Source organism: Leuciscus leuciscus (assembly GCF_965113295.1).
Source record: "Leuciscus leuciscus genome assembly, chromosome: 3".
In the NCBI taxonomy this organism is placed as follows: Eukaryota; Metazoa; Chordata; class Actinopteri; order Cypriniformes; family Leuciscidae; genus Leuciscus; species Leuciscus leuciscus.
Window position 1 is genome coordinate 53,137,303 of NC_138727.1, and position 22,111 is coordinate 53,159,413.

General features: G+C 40.3%; 1 protein-coding gene across 1 annotated transcript in view; it reads right to left on the reverse strand.

The window, feature by feature from the left end:
- Window positions 1–520: 520 nt before the first annotated feature.
- Window positions 521–22,111, reverse strand: part of LOC309494714 (uncharacterized protein) — a 58,623-nt gene continuing 37,032 nt past the window's right edge. Inside the window, exons 61-82 of the mRNA XM_082164125.1 lie at window positions 21,943–22,082; window positions 21,607–21,816; window positions 21,247–21,304; window positions 20,815–20,901; window positions 20,529–20,732; window positions 20,353–20,428; window positions 20,091–20,250; window positions 18,934–19,029; window positions 18,634–18,784; window positions 17,124–17,287; window positions 12,802–12,960; window positions 12,461–12,520; window positions 12,276–12,366; window positions 11,844–11,892; window positions 11,400–11,490; window positions 10,762–10,851; window positions 9,894–9,999; window positions 2,879–2,968; window positions 2,710–2,790; window positions 2,533–2,616; window positions 2,088–2,223; window positions 521–866 (exon numbers count right to left, since the gene is read on the reverse strand). Of these exons, the coding sequence (XP_082020251.1) occupies window positions 728–866; window positions 2,088–2,223; window positions 2,533–2,616; window positions 2,710–2,790; window positions 2,879–2,968; window positions 9,894–9,999; window positions 10,762–10,851; window positions 11,400–11,490; window positions 11,844–11,892; window positions 12,276–12,366; window positions 12,461–12,520; window positions 12,802–12,960; window positions 17,124–17,287; window positions 18,634–18,784; window positions 18,934–19,029; window positions 20,091–20,250; window positions 20,353–20,428; window positions 20,529–20,732; window positions 20,815–20,901; window positions 21,247–21,304; window positions 21,607–21,816; window positions 21,943–22,082 (2,522 nt within the window). The 3' untranslated portion in view covers window positions 521–727. The remainder of the gene's footprint in view (window positions 867–2,087; window positions 2,224–2,532; window positions 2,617–2,709; window positions 2,791–2,878; window positions 2,969–9,893; window positions 10,000–10,761; window positions 10,852–11,399; window positions 11,491–11,843; window positions 11,893–12,275; window positions 12,367–12,460; window positions 12,521–12,801; window positions 12,961–17,123; window positions 17,288–18,633; window positions 18,785–18,933; window positions 19,030–20,090; window positions 20,251–20,352; window positions 20,429–20,528; window positions 20,733–20,814; window positions 20,902–21,246; window positions 21,305–21,606; window positions 21,817–21,942; window positions 22,083–22,111) is intronic.

The following is a 22,111-nucleotide window of genomic DNA, read 5'->3' on the forward strand; positions in this document are numbered from 1 at the left end:
TTAGCGTTTAACACAGCACTTCAGTCTGAAGTTCATCACCTCATAGTGACACTGAGCACAAATAATGCTCAATAGAAAGTTTAGAATGGTTGTAACAAGTTCATTTTCAAGTTCATTCAAGTTGTCTATTCTAATGTCTGATCTGTGATCAGTGATTTCTAATAATAGTAAAAACTTTGTAAAAGTTTTCGAGAGAGTTCCACTTGTAATACTTAGCTATTTCATATTGCAAACATGTTAGCCAATGACAGGCATTTATACTGAAGTCTCACACAGACACGCCCCTTCAAACAGAGCGTTCAAATCAGAGGCTAAAATCAGGCCATAAAAAAAGCCTTTTATTTCTAAATTATGAAACACTAATGCACACTTCCTTCCAAATTTTTTGATGTAAAAATCATACTAACATTATAAGGGCACCCCAGCAAACATTATAAAATAATAAAATAATCCAGTTCATGACCCCTTTAAATCAGTACCCTCTAAAAATGTATTGTTTTGGGACAGTAATCAGAATGGATGACCTTGCTAGAATTATTTTATTATGGACATTGTAAGTCAAGCTGGTATACATTATTTAATTTGCTGAGTAACAGGATAGTTATAAAAAAAAAAAAGCAACAGTCAAAATTAACACAATGAAAGTTGAAAATTAAGCTATCCTGAGTTTTGTAATATGATCTTGTCATCAAAAGCTGTAGTCTGGCATTAGGGCCGCTTTGACTGATTATCTGCAGCCGAAGCGCAGATCCTGCTGGAGACTCAACATGCCGTCGTATTTTTCTTTGAGTTCAGCGCTCGTCTTGCTCTGCTCCAAACTGGGCCAAAACTCCACCCAGGTCCTCTCGCCCAGAGCGTACCGACCGCTGAAGAGGAAGCAGAGGAAGTACATGTTAAACAAGGTCTTATGACAAACTAAAACGAATCAATTGAATCCTTTGTCCTTGATTATTCTTCAAAATCTAAATGTCTAACATTTCTTTCATTCTTCTTTCAGTAGAATCCACTTGTGGTACAACAACTTAGCATTTTTCTAACATGACTAGGCACGTTGCTAGCATGATTTAGTTATTAAAGTCCCCCTGTGGTAAAAATCCAGCTTTTAAAGTTGTTTATATGTCTATGTGATGTTTTCAATATGCTTTAAGACAAACCATGTGTAAATTCATAAGTCAACACCATTTCTGAGTATTTTCTCCTTAAAACTGCAGTGAACCAAAGACAGTCTCAAAAACACGGTTTGAAATCACTGGTGTTTCTGACGTCACAAACTACAGTACCTTGTAACCAATCAGATCAACGTGTGATCGTCAACCAGTGGATCTCTGAGCTGAGTGAGTGAGTGGAGGCGGGGCTCATTTACATATTCATAGAAGCACGTATACTAAATGAGTCAAAGGTGTTGAGTAACATTCAAGCTACTTCAAGGCATGGCGATTTTTTTTTTCCCAAGGTAAAAACTTTTAAATATGTAATTTTGGTGATCAAAGATGAGTTTTAAGGGAAAAATTATTGATTACAGGGGGACTTTAACATTTTCTAGCATGATTTAGCACATTGCTAGCATGTTTTACTTGTTGCTAGCATGATTTTAGCATAAATTAACACATTGCTAACATGTTTTAACATGTTGCCAACATGTTTCTAGTGTGATTTAACACTTTGCTAGCATGTTTTTTTAATGAGATTGTTTCTGTGCATTTTCTAATGAACATGAGAGCAGCATTTATTTATTATGAATACAGATAGCTACAGTACAATGTTTTGTTTTGTTTTTTTTACGCAGTGTAAATGCACAATATGGGAACTACACTATGCACTTTTTTTGTCATGTTTGCAACATTACCAGGCTTGTATACTTCCTTCAGTGAATTGAGTTGTACAACAAATGCAAATGGTGGTTTCAAAATAACAAGCAGGCACAATTAACTACCCAACTAATGTTTAATTGTAGTTATTGTCTACAAATAATGTGATTGCACACTAACCATTCAAAAAGTCTTTCATTTCTCACGCTCTCTCATGAATACAGGCATTTTCACAGATCAGGACACACACGCTTTGAACCACAGGTCAAGTGCACTTACTTTCCACCTTCCAGTTGTACATCCTCAGACTGGCCCATGATCAGATAGCTCTCACCCCGCTTCAGATCCAACGCTTCTTTGCATGAGATCTGTACGGTGAAAGTGCGCCGCTTCCCCTCCACATCGTTTTCCAGCTCTACACAGATAAGCAACATTTAAATACTGTATGTAACACAAATACACAAGTTTGGTGACATGTTTGAGGCTCCAAGTTTGTACTGGCACAAAACTACTAAAACAAATCTAATTTGTTTCTCCCAAAATACTGTAAAGGCCAGATGTGAGTAGCTTATTTACTGTGGGTTATTAAACTTAAACAAGATATCAGCAGAACATCGCTTGTATATCGCTTTAAACTTGTTGCTGAAATAAGTGGGAAACTTAATCTTTAAATCGACATCATTTACAAATGTATACACATAGTGGTTGGAGTGTGGAATTATACCTTTTTTGAGGGCAGTTTCAATCCTCATATTGTAATAAACTGTTGAAGCGTCGTCATCTTCACTCACCAGAACAGCTTTATAAACTGTAAAAAATTATAAGTATATATGCTGAAGACATTCTCATTAGCTGCAGTGTGTTGTCTCTACAAAAAAACAAAATTTTCATAATTTATTACCGTAATTTATTTTTGGTTCACATGCTTTCTTATTACGCTGAGCCTCTTGAATTTTCTCCTTCCGTTGAAGACTGCAGTTTTCTGTATCAGCAATAGACAGATAAATGAACCTGCTGTAGATTAACAGCATAACTTACTTAAACTTTCATGAAAACAAAATGCACGTTACCTTCGGCACACTGACAGACATCATTCTTACAGATTTTTTGAAGAGCCCCTTCCTTCCGGGTCGGATGATAAAACTTCACACAGCGATTTTCTAAACATTGAGGAATCATGACAACACATGGTTTTTTTGTGATTAGTGATTATTGTGTTGTAGAATCTGAGATATAGCAGTCAGCCATGAAAATAATATCCAAATAAGTCATGAATAGGTAAAATAATCAATAAACTTACAACATCTTTTACTGTAATCATGAATTGAATGGGACTTTAACATGCAGAGTTAATCATCATTTTAAAATAGTTATTACTTTTTCTTTATGAACCTACTATTGTAATGCAAATTATGTGTGGTAAAAAAAACAAAGCAAAAAAACACTTGGATTTGCCAGTGGGAAAAATATGTAAATAAGCCGATATGAACGCGCGCGCTGTGAAGAGCAGAAGGAAGAGAGAAATATCTCAAGAGAGCACTGTGGTTTTAGCTGGCAACAAAAAGACAATTTTAAGTTTAATTGTGTTCGTTTTTCTTCTGGTAATAGTGGTTTTGTTCTTTCCAGCGATCGCGAGGATTCCGTGAGTAGCCTACCAAACACACACACACACACGGGGACGTTGCATAGGCTACTTGCCTACTTCTTGTTTTCATACAGCTACAAACTGTAACCTAACAGAAAACTTTCTGCATTTTTACAATAAAAAAGATAATTATTTACCTTATTTTATACCGGTTTTACAAATGAAGACGTCCGTAAATGGAGATTTTAAGAGTTTTTGTCATGTTAACTCAGTTGTGGGTACACATTTGTAACCAAACATGGTTAACACACACACACACACACACACACACACGTGCGCCAATGACAGTTTAAACCTTACGTTCTCTTACGAGAGGTCTCTCGTACTTGCGTAAGATATCTTACGCTAGGGGAAAACCTCTTTTTCTCGAGATATTGAAGCCAAAAATTATCCTTAATTTTGCAATAATGTAAAACGCATTGCAGCAGCATGCAGACATGTGCGAGACAGCTCGCGCGCCCATTGGCTGCTCTGCGGCAACTGCACCAGCCTATCGATAGAGGCTCCTCATGACGTCAGAACCAATGAGGGCGCTTCGCGCCCATTACGTCATGTCCCGCCGAAATCGGGTGGGGCCAGGGCTATAAATACGGCCCAGAGAGGCTGGTTTGGTCAGTTTTTCATCTCTTCAGCGGGCCTTCGCATCGCTGGATCCTGAGAGAAAGCCGCGCCGTCTGAGTCAAGCACCCAGCGGGATTAGTGCATCTGAAGCTGCTGGTCGACATCTCGCCGCCTTCAGTCGCCATTTCTGCTGACGCTTTCCGGCGTACATATCCTTTTCTCTTCTACTGTGTTTTGTGTATGTGTGTGTGTTCGCCGCCGCGACACACACTCTCATTGCACTAAAAGAGCCGGGCGTCTTTTTCAAGACGCCCCTTTCCCCCCCAACCCGCAAAGCTCGCCGGTGCGCCCGCTTGCCTTGCCTGCTTGGAGGATGATACCTGCTCTCCCTCTGTTCGAGCCGCGCAAACCGCGCCGTTCACAGGGGATGTCAGGAGCGGACGGTCACGGGGCTAGCTTTCTCTCTCCCTCTGTTCGAGCCGCGCAAAATGCGCCGTTCACAGGGGAGGCTGGAAGCGGACGGTCGGGGTTAGTTTTTCTTTACGTACAAGAAAGCTACCCTGCCTCTGCGCCCCATTCACGCGTCAATCACCAGCGAAAGGAGAAAATAGCGTTTTAGTCCCGCCGAGGCTGGACTGACCTGAAACTTCTCACACATTTCTCAGTTCCCTGATCAGGCGACTGGAAATATAAATATTGCAGCGCCGGCAAGCAAACGCCGAAGAAAACATGTTGACGCTCTTATATGCTCGTGCATCGGAAAGCCTTTGTGTTCCCCCCTGTGGCTCAGTGGCGGAATCTTTGGTTTTTCACACGAGAGACCGGAGTTCGAATCTCGGTCTAACGGCAGATTAATTATGCCTTCAATGCTTCGCTCTGTCAGTTCCCTGAAAGGCGACTGCAGATGTGCATTTTGCAGCCAACGAGCGCGTTGTACAACCCACTCGCCTGCACCCAAACACCGTTTCTATGGTTCCCGTGCGTCACTGGTGAAAGGAGAAAAGAGTGTTAATGTCCCGCTGCGGCCGGGCCGAATTCTATTTCTCATTCCCCTCTGAAGTTTGGGCGACTGGAAATGTCATACTGCAGTGAGCGAGCCTGTTGTAATGCACGCACGCCTGCAAACAAACGCCAGCATGTTGACGCTCTCTGTTTCTATGGCAACTTCTCGCTCGTTCAGTTCCAGCAAATGCGACTGTTCCAGTGTATTCTGCAGTAAACAAGTCGGCGACACAGCCCGCTTGCCTGCACACAAACGCCGCTTTATGGCTACCCAGATAAATCCCATAGAGTGTATTTTCTGGTGTTCCGGCCACGGCCGATGGTGTTATGAGTGTAGACAAAATGCCCAGTGCTCATTCCTACACAGAAACACAGGTTTCTCTGATAATATTCGCGCTATATAAAAGCCTTTGTGTCTTCCCCTGTGGCCCAGTGGCAGATTCTCAGGTTTTCACGCGAGAGACCTGTGTTCGATCCCCGGGTCTACCGGCAAAAAAAAAAAAAAAATTGTTTTTGCCGTCATTCCTACACAGAAACACAGCCCGTCACACAGGGCTCGCGCACATGAAATCGACCCAGATCGATTGCGCATTAAATGTGGTAAATGTGCCCACTGCCCAGTGCCCACAAACACTACGTTCTGCATGTCTCAAGGTTTCTGTAAAACGAAACCAACATGCATTCGCTCTGCTCAGGCAGACAATGCTCTCAGTGTTGTAAATGTGCCCGCTATCCCACGCCCACATTCACACATAGACATGACAGGTCTTACGGGACTCGCCCAGCCCTCTCCCTCTCGATTGACCACCGCAGAGGAGTCGAGCGCGGGCATCCTGCCCGCTGTTATCAGCGCGCCCCCTGCCTCAAATGTCATAAGTGCGACGCTTATGTTGCAGCACACTGAAGCCCCTCTGTCGCTGAGCGACCAGAGCGCGCTTCGCATTCAACCCCTAGCCATTCGTGCAAACGCATGGGCAAGGCTACCCGGGGTTTCGAAGTGGGTGCTAGACATTATAGAAAGAGGCTATTCGCTACAGTTCGGTCGACGCCCGCAACGCAAAGCGGCGCGAATCGATACTATGGTGAAAAAGGAAGTAGCACACCTACTTCGGGCCGAAATAGCGAAGTTACAGAGCAAAGGGGCTATAGAACCCCTATCACAAGCTCAGAGCGAAGGGGGCATGTACAGCAGATATTTTCTGGTACCAAAAAAAAAAAGTTCAGAATGCTCACGACCAAGAAAATCCTCTCGCAAATTTGCCAAGGGGACTAGTTCATGTCGATAGATCTGAAAGACGCTTATTTTCAAATACAAATAGCGTCACGTCACAGGCGATTTTTGAGATTCGCCTTCGAGGGCCAGGCATATCAGTTCACAGTCCTGCCATTCGGCCTATGCCTGGCACCTCGCGTATTCACGATGTGCATGGATGCAGCGCTCGCACCCCTCAGGCTCCGAGGCATACGAGTGCTGAATTATTTGGACGATTGGCTGGTTCTAGCTCGATCACAGTCGGAGCTCATATAACACAGGACCATATTACTCGATCACCTCGAGAATTTAGGTCTCACAGTCAATTGGGCAAAGAGTTCACTGTCTCCCAGTCAGAAAATATATTTTCTGGGCACAGATCTGGACTCGCTGTCTATGACAGCACAGCTGTCGCCGCAGCGCAGACTAAGTATTCAGCGCATGACTTTTCGCCACGGCACTTTAGTCCCGCTCAAAAAGTTTCAAAGGATGCTGGGTCTCATGGCTTCAGCATCCTCAGTGCTTCAGCTGGGTCTGCTTCGCATGCGCCCGCTGCAGTATTGGTTGAAAGCGCGCGCCGCGCAGAGCTTGGACCTCCGGTCTCGCGCGCCTCAAGGTCGATCAGAAATGCGTCGCAGCTCTGAAACCTTGGACAGTGACCGACTGGTACCGGTCAGGTGTAAGCCTGGGGACTTCCTCGAGTGTGAAGGTGGTGTCTACGGACGCCTCAACCTCGGGATGGGGAGCGCTGCTCGAGGGCAGACCGTTATTCGGCCAGTGGTCGGAACGGGAAAAGCTTCTGCATATAAACTGCCTGGAAATGATGGCAGTCGACAACGCGCTGAGGCGCTTTTGTCCCCAGATAAAAAGACACCACGTCTTGGTCCGTTCGGACAACATGTCAGTGGTGGCTTATATAAATCACCAAGGAGGTATCAGATCCAGAATCCTTCACAGGCTGACGGAACGCCTCCTGGTCTGGGCTCAGCACAACCTGCGCTCGCTCAGGGCAGCGCATGTGCCCGGCCATCTGAATGTGGGACCAGACAGACTGTCCAGAAACAATCTGCCGACAGGAGAATGGTCTTTACATCCACAGACAGTCAAAATGCTATGGAGGACATTTGGCAGAGCGGAAATAGACCTATTTGCGTCTCAAGAGAACGCTCATTGTCAGGAATTCTTCTCCAAGAGCAGGGATGCGCTGGCTCACGCTGGCCCCGCTGCCCGCTCTATGCGTTTCCCCCTGTCACGCTCCTACCCCAGGTGTTTGAGCGAATCAGGGAGAGCGGATGCCCAGTGCTACTCGTCGCCCCATTTTGGACAAACCAAGTCTGGTTTCCAGTCCTGATGCAGCTGACGAGTACCGCCCCGTGGCCGATACCGGTGAGGAGGGATCTCCTCTCGCAGGCGAACGGCTCGATCTGGCATCCTCGCCCGGAGCTTTGGTCCCTACATGTGTGGGCCATCAACGGGTACCCGTTAACCTCCCAGCGGGAGTGTTAAACACGATCACGCAGGCTAGAGCTCCAACTACGAGGCGGCTCTATTCCTCAAAATGGTCTGTGTTCACTAGCTGGTGTACAGCGAGTGGCACTTCACCCTCACGCTGTGGGGTGCCTGAGGTTCTCTCCTTTTTACAAGAGCTTCTGGATAAGGGCAGAACCCCATCCACGCTCAAAGTTTATGTGGCGGCCATAGCAGCGTTCGCTGAACCACCGCTTGGCCAGTCATTAGGAAGGAACGATCTGGTCATTCGCTTCCTTAGAGGAGCTAAGAGGCTGAACCCTCCCAGACCACCCTCAGTTCCCGTTTGGGACCTTTCCACGGTTCTGGAAGCCATGAAAGGTGCCCCATTCGAGCCAATACAGTCAATAGACCTGAAACCCTTGTCTTTCAAAACAGTGTTTCTTCTGGCTCTCGCTTCAGTGAAGCGCATAGGGGATTTGCAAGCGCTCTCAGTGAGCACGACGTGTATGGAGTTTGGGCCGAATGACTCGAGAGTCATACTCAAACCAAAGCACGGATATGTTCCTAAATCCCTCAACACACCGTTTAGGGCACAGGTTATCTCCCTGTCGGCCCTGCCGGTATCTGAGGAGGAAGGGGACGCAGGCTTCCTTTGCCCGGTCAGGGCGTTAAGAGCCTATGTGTCTCGCTCATCTGTTTTCAGACAGACGGAGCAGCTCTCTGTTTTGTTCAGCTGACGTTCTAAGGGACTAGCTGCGTCAAAACAGAGTCTATCCAGGTGGATAGTTGATGCTATAGCGCTAGCTTACACATCCAAGGGCCTGCAATGCCCGATAGGTGTCAAAGCGCACTCCACAAGAGGCATGGCCTCGTCGTGGGCTTGGTCCAGTGGGATTGCCTTGCAAGATATCTGTATGGCGGCAGGCTGGGCCTCCCCGTCTACATTTATAAGGTTTTATAACCTCGAGGTTCCCGCTTTGCAAGCTAGGTTGCTCTCGGTTTAATTTTTCAGTATTGCCCGCCCAATGCTATCGGCTCGGGATGCTGAAACTGCTAGAGCGTCGATCACTGATCGCCTATATACTTCTGTGGGCAGTACGTAAGTCCCCCATATTTACCAGTCCAGGCTGAGTTCGCCCTGGCTGTGTGGAACACTTGATATAACATGCTCTTATCAGAGCTCAATATTACAGGAATGATGCTATTCTAGCCCCTCTTCCCGGATTCTCTGTGAGTCCCTTGTGATTAGGCACTGTATGAGCCCCGGGCACCTGCCCTTGGGACTTTAGTGTTATGTCTCAAGCACGCACGGCGTTTTACATTGTGTTCCCCTAGCGTACGATATCTTACGCAAGTACGAGAGACCTCTCGTAAGAGAACGTACTCGGTTACTAACGTAACCTCGGTTCTCTCTAGAAGAGGGAACGAGTACTTGCGTATCTTGCCGTGCATGCGTCATGTTCTGATTCGCTTCAGCGATGAAGAACTGACCAAACCAGCCTCTCTGGGCCGTATTTATAGCCCTGGCCCCACCCGATTTCGGCGGGACATGACGTAATGGGCGCGAAGCGCCCTCATTGGTTCTGACGTCATGAGGAGCCTCTATCGATAGGCTGGTGCAGTTGCCGCAGAGCAGCCAATGGGCGCGCGAGCTGTCTCGCCCATGTCTGCATGCTGCTACAATGCGTTTTACATTATTGCAAAATTAAGGATAATTTTTGGCTTCAATATCTCGAGGAAAAGAGGTTTTCCCCTAGCGTAAGATATCTTACGCAAGTACTCGTTCCCTCTTCTAGAGAGAACCGAGGTTACGTTAGTAACCGAGTAAGTTTTTTTTTTTTCTTGTTTCGTTAGATGAAAGCGTGATCTGCGTAGGTTATATCGTTGCTAATATTTGGCCAGTATTTAATGCTAGGCTAAAAAAAAAAAAAAAAAAAAAAAAAAAAAGAAGAATAAAATAACCTTTTCTAAACATTTAGGAAGTATTTTCAACACGCTCCACATTGTGAAGTTTGCATGACATCCATCAAAAACAGCTTATTTGAGAAGCATTTATGGTTGGGTCTGGCAAACCGTGCTGTGTTTCCTGGGGAACTGATCAAATCTTTTTTTGTAATTTATGTCAGACTACTGCAGTGTTTCATCAGTTTCATACCTATAGAGTAGTATTCATATACAGTGACTGCTGCTGGTTGAATATAGCCTCCATTCATAATCCTGTGCAGCCTGAAGGCGATCCTATCTCTCCTGTCATGAGAAATCTGCAAGTGCAAACAGCAGACACTTTATAGTAGGGATGTGGGAGGAATTTTGAAGTTTAATTTTTAGTAAAAATAAATAAAACAAAAAACAACTGTTATAAATGCAAAAATAAAAAATAAAAATAAATAAAAATCTGTTCAACCTACTTCATTTTGACGCTAAACAAGAAATTATTAAGAAATGAATACCTTATTCTGTCCTCTTTTGTGCACTTTCAGATTGGCTTGCGCTACCCAAAATTTTTTGTATTCTGTTTGCAGTATTTAAAATGTATTGACTAAATGTTATTGAAAAGTCACAGCATATTATAATCACTTTAAAAATATTAATAGAATTTATGTAACACTTTACAATAAGGTTCATTAGTTAATGTATTAACTAACAATGAACAATTTGTTACAGTATTTATTAATCTTTGTTAATGTTAGTTAATAAAAATCCAGCTGTTCATTGTTTGTTGATGTTAGTTCACAGTGCATTAACTAATGTTAACAAATACAACCATTGGTTTTAATAATGTATTATGTTGAAATTCATATTAACTAAGGTTATTAAATGCTGAAGAAGTATTGTTCATTCTTAGTTCATGTTAACTAAGCTAGTTATCTAATGTTAACTAATGAACCTTATTGTAAAGTGTTACCATAAATATTATTTATAGTAATTTAGGGAGTAAGAGTCTCACTTTGCCTTTAACCTTGTTTCTAACATTACAACACCTATATATATGAGTGTTTTCCGAGTAAAACTGCCACAGAGACCTTGTCCAGGTAGAGGATGAGGGATCCTCGCTCTGAAAGCTGCTTGTCCATCTCAAATTTCTGAATCAGCCTGTCCCGTCCAGTTGACAGCTACAAACAGGAACAGAAAGTTATTTTTGGGGAGTTTGACAGCTTTTCTGCTTATGCTTCTTTATGACCTTTAATGCAAATCGCGTCTGCATTTAGCCTCGGTGGCCACCGCAACTTCCCGTGAAGCGCAGGGAATGAAAATTGTGAGAAAATTAAGCATAACATTACATTTTGGAAATTTCCCACAACTGTACAAAGCAATATTTATGTGATTTACCTTCACAGTAAAGGTATATTTAAATATAATATGCTCAAATGTTATGCTGACTATAGTTAATCAAATATACTATATCATAATTAGTTGTTATTAAAAGTTATTAGAAGCATAACAGAAAGAGTTTGCTACTGTGGGACAATCCCAGACCGGAAGCTCATCTAGCACTGAAATTGTAGTGGAAATATTGGGCAGTCCATGCATTTTTTTTCGTAGTGAAAAAAAAAAAAAAAACGCAGTTTGTTGGGACTAATAAGCACATTTCAATTGAAAGCCCATGGACTTTCCATTTTGGCAATAGCAAATGTGATAATAATGAAAAAGTGATCCATACCGCCTTCAGATCATTCTCATCCGCAACAAATCCCGTCAGTAATGATATGTCCAGTATAGACATGGTGGCGTCCTTGTCCGCAGACAGATATCTGTGGAGTCAAAGAAAACGTGAACTTTCAATTGCACTAAAACATGAGGTTGAGACAGTTTTCTCCAACTCTCCACTACATGTGAAGATGGGACAAGAGAGAATATCTTAACATCAAAAAACATGCACACATCAGCTTTAACAGAATATAATAAATGTCATGATAAAGTACTGTAATTCCAGCCAAAACTTTGGACTGCAATGTTAGTTAAACTAAAGTTAATTAGTAATTCATTTGATCAATTCTCAAGGATTACTCACTGAACTTGGATATTGTTTAGTGCAAGTTTATACTTTCAATATTTAGTTGATCAGAACAGAATATTGTGATGAAAATGGCACTTATTTGCACACCTGGTTTTGATAGTGAGTTTATAACTCTCAGTTGCTCCCAGATATGTTACTAAAAAGAAAGAAAGAAATTTTTTGTGATTTTCCTCATTTTGTAAGTCACTTTGGATAAAAGTGCCTGCCAATATCTTCTTATATATTTAATTTTGCATCAATAAAACGAAGCCTGTTTTAGAAACATTAATATTACTTTCATGCAAAAAAAAAAAAAAAAAATTTATTTTGGTTACAATACAAAATATATATATATATATTTTTGTATTATTGTTAGCAAATGTAAATATAATGACAAGGCCTCATTTGTCTTTATGCAAAACATTTTGACAAAATGACACCTGTGAGGACCAGCATGATCATAATTTTTTTTAACATTTTTAAATATATTGTATTTATGATCATGTCTCCCTCTGAAAATTGAAGACACACAAATCTGACCTTGATCATCCCTTTCAAAAGTCAAATCAAGCTCAAAGTTCTTGCAGGTGTCACTCCTCTCTTTGGGTTTTGCATAGTACTCAGTCACAACCTGCCGAGGAGAAAACACAGTTTTCCAAGGTCTGGTGTATTGGTACATTTTCAGCTTTTAGCTTTGATTTATTGCTTTTTCTTCAGTCACTTACAGTTACAGCGGCCTCTCCAGGACCCTTGGCACTGATGGTGATCTGCCTGTTGGATGGAAGCTGTTGATGGACAAAAATAATAATGTATTCTAATCAATCTTGATAAAATATATCAAATGTTGCTGATCAATATAAGAATTACATATAGAGGTTTCATCTTAAACCAGGTACACCCACGACAGTTGCTCATACAATATGACTTCTTGTGTGAAATTAAAGCTACACCCTGTGACATTAATGGTCATTTATATCTGACTGTACAATATACATCTTAGGACTTTATTAACATTATTAACTCAATGTCATTAAAATGGTAGCGTACAAACACGTTTTCCACTCACCTTGGTTGTTTGTGCGAGATGAGAGTCTTCTTTGTTGAACCTCCACACAATCGGCTGCTGGATGCCTTCCACTCGGATGGTCATCTCCAGTTCTAACAGCTTGATGTCCTTCACTTTAATCCTGTACTCGGCTACAGCCTGGAACACCATGATGGTGGCCTGGGAGGGAAGAGACACGTTTGAACAGTTTTTCGCGTGTAGGTTTTGCCCTTTTGTTCCCTCATCTTTCCCTCGGGTCATTTTGACCCGAAACACATTTAAACAATTTTTTTTAAAGATTGAATGTTCATCGGAGGGGTCCAAGACCCAAGGATTTTGTCGCACTTGAACCACGAATACACAAAATATAAATTTAATGGATTTTTGTGGTTGAAATTTTAAAAAGTAACATATCTTTCCCTCGCGGGTCAATTTGACCCCCCATAGGAATGAATGGAATGCGAGAAATGCTTCAGTATAGAAAAACCTACAAATGCTACAACTTTACCAAAAAATTATGTTATAATGTCTACATGTGTATCTGAATGAATACTGAAGTGACTTTAGGACCCCGAGGAACAGCTCATTCGCTCCATATAGAGCTATGAGGCCATCTAGAGTCATGAAATATCAATTTATATATATTTTTTTCCACAAGAGGTTGGCAAAGCTGAATTAAAAGGGTTATGCATGAAATTGTGAGTTATTTTGAATTTAAGTTGAAAGAATGTGAGTAATGTGCTTAAATTACTATTTATTTATTATTTATTGATGAAATCTAGTAATTTAAAAGTAAATAAAATAACAAATAACAAAAAATCTAAAAAAAATAAAATAAAAATACCCACGAGGGAAAGTGCGAGGGAAGGGTGAAGGTTAAGGTTTATAGTCTGTTCTTTTACAGTTTTTTTTTTTAGTTTTTTTTTTACAATAGCTAAGATCACTTTCTCAATACTTAAGACACTTTTTGAAAACTCTCCATACAGTGAGAACCACAGCTGTCTATGTGGGCTAAACTGAGGATCATTTATCATTGCTTTGGCACAAAATTCATCCCATGACTATATCGTACAAATGACATGAATTCATTTCTCACTCAGACACAAACATCTCCAAAACTCTGTTTACATATTCTTTTCAAAACCTAGCATACCTAGCATAATACAAAACTGAATAAGACTGCAACATGCTACATTTCTTCAGAGTAATACATTACCATGATGAAATATATTCCAAATCTAAAAAATTAAATACTATTTAAAAAAATTAGATGTACGTATCTGAACACCTACATGGGTGTTAGTGTTTCATTTTCATTGCCATCTATACAAAGTGGACATTTTAGGGGTCATTTTGTACTGTAATGTAAACATGGACCATGTAACAAACTGAGTGTCATTCTTTTTTGTAAAGAAATTGTATCTGTGTTCGTGTTTTGATTTGTTTTTTAAGTCATAGTTTTATCAGTCAGTGTGTTTGTTGGGTGAAAACCTTTTCTAGTTTTATGGAAGAATGAATTGATTTGAGACATGTATGAAATATTTTGGAAGTTTTAGTGTATTTCTGGGACCAGATTTACCTACAAAACCCTCTTTTGGCGTAAAAAAAAAAAAACTACTGTCAGGATTTACTAAAGACACGCAGTGAAAAACTTGTGCTGAAATGGCATAGACAGAGTTATTTTAGTATTTTAGTTATTATCAGTTAACTGACCTTATTGTTTATGCATAAGAATTTCCCTTTCATGCGCAAATATTTATGTGAGGAGAGTATTTAAATGATTCATGCAAGGTGATTTACTAAGGTTTGCACTGGTCAATTTACTGGTATTTGCACCATTATTTACTGCCCAAAAACCAGGCGCTAATTTGTGCTGCTCTTGGTAGATTGTGTTGATCATTATGGAAATGATCCGGCTGCGTCTGTGTTCTTTAAATTACGCGTCGTCAGTCGATCACACGCAGAACCTTCCCATCGGCGCTTTTCTGGGATCACACTAATTTGCCCTGTTTAGTAAATCTGGCCCTAAATGTGAAATTAACTGCTGTGCCAAAGTGAAAGCTGGTAATGAGAAATGACAGTTTGAAAAATTGAGAAATGTGCATATGGAGTATTGAGAAATGTGTCCTAGCTATTGTAAAATACCATATATATATATATATATATATATATATATATATATATATATATATATATATATATATTAGGGGTGGGAATCGATAAAAAAAAATTAACTAATTAATTGCACAATTTCTGTAATTAATTGCAATTAATTGCGTTTCCCCCAAGCTTGTAATCATCAATATTTAAAGGAATAGTTCACTTTAAAATGAAAATTCTGTCATCATATACTCACCCTCATGTTGTTTCAAACCTGTATGAATTTCTTTCTTCTGCTGAACAGAAAGGAATATATTTAGAAGAATGTCAGTAACCAGACAGTTTCTGGTACCATTGACTTCCATAGTATATATTTTTCCTAAAGACAATGGGACCCAGAAACTGTCTGGTTACTGACATTCTTCTAAATATCTTCCTTTGTGTTCAGTAGAAGAAAGAAATTCATACAGGTTTGAAAACAACATGAGGGTGAGTATGATGACAGAATTTTCATTTTAAAGTGAACTATTCCTTTTAACTTAGAATCACCTAATTAAACAACACAGGGGGGAAAAGGAACAGAAAATAGCCCTATATTAAAATATAATCAATTTAACAGATTATTATTATTATTTATTTTTTTAACTAATTATCAAAATAAAATATAGTCCTACTATTATTAGCAGAGCATGTGATCAAAGCAGGTCATAATTTTACCATTGTTGCCCAGCATGGCTATACCCAGTGGTGTAGTCTACGTGATACGCAGGTATACGCCGTATACCCACTAGAAAAGGCCAAGGATTTGCGTATACCCACTTAAAAAAAGCGTGAGGATACGTATCAACTTCGTTTTGTGTCAGAACTTTCACACTTTCATTCATAAATTCACCCCGTCTGTGTTTGCGAAGCGACGGATCGAATCGCGGAATCCAGTCACAAATGGAACTTGCTATATAAAGCAGAACGTCACGGAATTAGGCTATTTTTGAATGAATAAATCAAAAGTAGCTGCTGTACAATGAATCAAATCTCGATATGGACTAGTGTCTATGAATATTAAAGCTAAAAGAGACTGCAATTGTTCTACGCGTCTCTGGGATGGAGCGCTCAGTGTATGCTCCACTACACACACACACACACACACACACACACACAGAAGCACGCGTGACTCACGCTCGTGGTGTTTTCAGCGTTTCACTGTATTGAGACATGATGTAGGCTACACATGTGCATTTCATCGCAGAGCTGCTATGAGAGTCACTTGATGAGAATTTCACCATTTCATTTGATAAAACTATCGTCATTCATTCGTTTCATATACACACAGAAACTGTTATGTCTTTACGACAACCTGTCAAAATAAAAGTTCTGTATAACTTGAAGAAATTATAACAGAAATATATTACTATTGCACAGAGTATACTTCAGGCCTAATAATAATAATAATAATAATAGTTTATTAAAACACACAGAAACTCAAATGTCTACAACCCACCAAAATAAAAGTTCGGTCTAACTCAAATTAATTAGAAAGGAATTGCACAGTAAAATGTGTGCTATATTAGAGTATACTCACTACAAAAAACTAGACTACACCACTGGCTATACCAGCTCAGCAAACAGAAGTCTACTGAGAAATTTCACGTTATTTGAGCGGACTTTACTTTTCCAGTGCTTAGTACATGATTGAAGCGTTTGGGCCGTTAACGACAGAGCCGCCGACACACACACACACACATACACGGAACTGAGAGCGCGCCGCTGGGCCGTTAACGACAGAGCGCGCTGACACACACACACACACACACATACACGGAACTGAGAGCGCGCCGCTGGGCCGTTAACGACAGAGCCGCCGACACACACACACACACACACGGAACTGAGAGCGCGCCGCTGGGCCGTTAACGACAGAGCGCGCTGACACACACACACACACGCGGAGCGGAAAAGACCCGCTCATGAAAGCTGCGCGAGAATGAAACCTGATCACCGAACACGGAGAGGCGGGACGGCATATTTCAGTCTTTTCAATAGCAGCCGCAACAGGAAATCATAAAAAAAAAAAAAAAAAGAAAGAAAAAGTGCTGCGTTAATTGCGTTATTTTTTTTTTACGCGTTAAACATTTCAAATTAATCGCAAAGATTAACGCGTTAATTCCCCCAGCCCTAATATATATATATTGCATATTAAACATACTGTATGGACAGCTATATGGTGTTCAATGTACACTACGAACCTGAGTCGTGCCATATCCTCCACTGGACTGCCTCTGGTTGTTGAGCCAGTTTACGATGGGAGCTGCGCTCTGAAAGTCTCCAGCTTTAACAAGAGCCAGAAGTGCATAGGCCGTAGCCTCCAAAGTATAGCTACTGCTTCCAGGCACGGGCCAGTGACTTCCATCTGTATGGGGTTAATTTGGTATAATTTTATTTGTATAGCATATTTCGCCATAAATATTGTTCCAAAGCAGCTGTACTTTATTTTTGAGATAGGGTAGACAAAAATTCAAAACACATTTTATGCTTCTTTGTTTTATATTGTTTTATATGAAGTTTTATATTGTGTCATCAATGTTTATTTGTTTATGCGAATTGTATGTATTTATTTTCATTATCATTCTACACTACCAGTCAAAAGTTTATAATAATCAAGATTTTTGAGTCTTTGTCTTCCTTGCTTTGAATAATGTTATTTGTTGTTCTGCATCTTAATAATTTTTGCTTTGATGCCTAGGCAGGTAAAACAAGAAATGTTAATGCTGATAAGATGATATGGGTGCTGCATCCCACATAGCAACATTTTGACGGCCCAGATCCGGCCCACATCTGGCACACGTGGAAAGATGATCTGACCCACATGCAGCGTGGAATGACGGCCCTTGGGTGGATCTCTCCTGTTTGCCAGATCTGGGCCACAAGCAGGCCATAGCAATGCCACATCTCAGCCAAGAGCAAAGAAATAAACCAGAACTGGATCTTATCTGAGCCACAAAATCTGTGTATATTAAATATGAAGTCATCTCAGCCTTAATAAGCCTGTTAACAAGCAGAATCACTGAAGGAAAGAAGAGAATAGAGAAAGAGACGAGCAGAAACACAAGAACTACAACTGACTTCAGACACAGTCTAAGATGAAATCAACTGAAGAGAAAAGAAGACATTAAATCTGTGAAGATCTCAGCAGAGGAGGATTAAACAACTCCACAAACAGCATTACCAGCTTCACTTATTACTAACCAGACTGACTTTATTTCTGTCAGACGTCTACAGAAGTTTTTATTGAGAATTAACAGAGGTTTAACTCTAATGTGTTTCATTTGAAGTCACCATAACAGTGATTAGTGTTTCCGTTAGTTGGGGTCTTAACTCTTATTATATATTTAGTCTTTTTTGGCCGCTGTGACAGTGTATTAGTTAAACTCATTTGCAGAAGCAAAGAAAGCTAAAGTGAAATGAGATCAGGTGATCATGGTTACTTGGTGATGGCTTTATAATCATCATGAAATAACCTGTTTCACTGATGTCTTTTGACTCGAACAATTGAGTTGTTCCATTAATATATTCACGTCACAAACCCTGTGTTACTGCAGCATGAGATCCAGCAATATTATAACAATCAGTTAGAAGTTTTTAACAAACATGAGCACGAAAGGTTAATCTATGATGACACACACATCTATATCAACAATCAGCATTGACTCCTGTACAGTTCAAGCTCAAATAAACATAAGAAAAGGCTGTCTTTACCTGCAGAGCCTTTTCCTAAGAGGACTTGTTTGACAAGTGCATTTCCATTGGCTAGAGCATAAGATGTCATAGCCACTGAGTATGGGTTCGTCAGACCATGTAACTGAGTTCTAAGGTACCCGATGGCTCTATCAATGCTACCGTCGAGACTCTAAAGAGGAATAAAAACAAATGCGAGAATTAATGACGTGCATGACATATAATAAATTAACATTGCTGATATGTAGTTCAATGAAGCTAGCAACATATTTTCACTTTTTTCAAGTGTTGTATATTAACTCAAAGCCTAGCAGGACTCACTGAGATTTGGCCAGCACAAGTGCTTCTCCCCTCCTGTAGGGCAATGAGCACAAATGCCGTCATGGATGCTTGTGTGTTTGTCCCACGTACGTTCCCCTGTGTCACAGTGATGTCAGAAATAATGCATAAGTAAAGGTGTGGTCACAATTACCATTGCAGTGTGAAATTTTGCACGTGAAATCCAGTCATTTAAATGGGAACTGGCACAGTGAAGAATTTCACCAGATAAACCTCTGCGACACAAATTTGCATTGTTGACCAATAACAAGTTTCTTGGTTGATGTTCGACAGTGATTTCTGTGTGAGTAGAGACTCATGGCAACAAAGCAGAACAAAAGAACCACAATGGACAAGCTGCATCTACTCTGCCCTTTTTGTTCAACACTACACATAAATATTATTATATACATGTATTAATAAACGGGAGTGTTTTTAAAGAGGTTAATTAGGGATGGTCTGTTTGATAGCTGGTAGAATTATCCTTGGATGTTCATTTTGTGATTATTCTTGTACTTCATTCATGGTATTTTGTAGCATCAGGTGCCACTTTCTTTCGCCTACAAAATTCCGTGGAGCAACGGTAACCACACCTTAAAACTGAGAAGATAAATTGTAAAATAAATGCTTGCAGGTTAACGCTGCTGTTTAATATTTTCAATGTTATAATACTCTCCATCTTAATCAGCTGAGAAAACACTCACTTTGTTTGTTTGAAGAGTTCAAAATGTCAACTTCTAACTCAACTAATGTAAAAGGAAGTCTTGGGAAAAGCTTTTTTGCAATTGTATTGTAGACTTTAATAGATAGATATATTAAGGTAAAAGTCGCTGCATAATTTGTAATGGTTTTAACACCTGGTTTGATGTCAGTGACAAACCACCATCTGTTTTTGTTGTTTCGTATGTGCAAGCACAAATGAGAAGTTATGGAAGATGACATTTTCAGTAAATAACAACTTAAATTTTGTACTGTTCCTAAAACAAATATATTATAGGCTTCAGATGACTTAAAACATAGCACATAAGTAGTATGGCCACTGAAGAAAGAAAGTCATACAGGTTTGGAACAACATGAAGTTGAGTGAAAGATAAGCGAATTTTCATTTTTGGGTGAACTATCTTTAAAGTGTCATAGTGTTTAAAACAGGTCTCACTCACAGTCATCTCTCCATGAATTACAGGGGCATCTTCTTTGAAAGTACCATCAGGTAATTGCTTGTTCAGTATGAGCCACTTGAGAGCAGAGCAGATCACATTCTGGTCTATGTTTATGATGTTACTGGCCATGGCAAAGACTTTAGCAACATACGCTGTCAACCTTTAGGAGAAAGGCAACTAAAATGTAGTCTTAATGATGGCAAGATGCTTGATTAATAGTTCTTACCAAACAAGCAGAACTATTGAGAAATATATCAGTTACCAGGTGCTGCTTGGGCGATTAATCCATGCGCCATACGACCCGTCGGATTTTCGATACGCCAGCTGTTGATTATAACCTGTACATCAACACAGTTAGATGGCCAGACTCTATACAAGAATGTGAAACAAAAGTTTCAGAGCACAATAGTTTACATTCAAGTCTTATGTTTAGTTTACCTTTTGTAATATAGAAAACAGCTGTCTGTCTAAGCCCAGCCTTCACGGTGTGCCACTGATTGGTTTTATCCAAGTAATACGTTGCAATGACAGGCATCGTTAGGCCAATCATGTTCTGCTCCCCACAGCCACCAGGCTGGATGACCAGGGAACCCATGGCATGACCACTTATAGCCGCCTCTATTGTTATGCTGATCAAATCTCCTGTGCACAAAGAGATTGACATACTGGTAAAAAAAACTAAGCCATAGTTTGTTTTACTTACAGGATTGGTTAGAAGAATCACCTATTGCTGATACATATGTGGTTGCAGGTGTGTTGGGCGCCTGGTCCCTCAGTATAAGGCTCCTGATAACCTCCACATGTTCACCACCTGCTCCAGAAAAATGGGAACTGTATAGTCATGCTTCACTCTTATGCAGGACAGGAATTTGAATGACTAGTGTGGCCTTTATTTATTATTTACAAAGAAATCATCCAGGGCTCAAGACAAAAATCATAAAACTTTAAACATTCACAAATCACTGAATGTGAAGAAAACACTCCCAACAACTCATGAAATGCCCATATAAAGGTAAATATATATATATCCTTCACAATTCACAATAGTTCCAGAGGCTACAAATTTCCCCAAAAAAATTTAAATTCAGTCAAAAAAGTAAATGATGACAAAAAAATTATTTGTGTGCATTTCTTTGTTTTGTTGGAATCATCTTACCTTTCTTAGAAGGATTTAACTGTAGATTTTGATTAAGTTTGGTCAAAACACCTTCAGCCTAAGGAAATTAAGAGAAGAGTGAGTGAGTGAGAGAACAAATTCTATGTGTTCAGAATCAACAGTCATAGTAGTAAAAGTACACACTTAAAAAATACATATTTGCAACTAGCATGTTTCGTTTTCTTAAAAACTTGAGGAAAGCTGTGGAGAATGTATGCCAGTCCATTTCTTTATGTCCCTGTATGGATTCTGCATGTTTTGCCATCTCTTGTGTTCTGTTCACAATATGTTAAACCTACACTCTGCAAATGATATACTGTCTTTTTGTTTTCTAATCAAGATGTGTTTGTTTTTTCTTACCACCACTAGGAGATCTTTCTTCACGCCATCGCTTCCACGTCCCGAGGCAGCTGCCTTCACCTCAATTGCATGGCGTCCAAAAGCCATTGGGACAATGACAAAAGGTACTGAATATGATGACTTAGCATCTACCGTCACTACGATTTGGAACTTTCCTCTATTACTGGCCGGGCTGCAGATGTCCTTGGTTTCCTTCAGTTCCACACGTACCTAATACAAGAAATGAAAATCAGACACTCCTTAAGAAGAAAGGAGAATAGCCAAAGCATATTTTGTCATCATGCTGAGCATCTGTCTGATAAGGTTTGCCATAGTAAAACATTCTTCCAATCTGACCTTTACTTTACTGCCGTAAAAGTTGTGGATAATGGCCTTGATTTCAATTTGCTCATTGCGCACGGCTGAATATGGAATCTTTAGGTCAATAAAGAAGTTCTTCATCACTATCATCTCATGAACATCTGCCACACAGATACCTTAGAGAAAAAAGAGAGCAAGCCGTCAC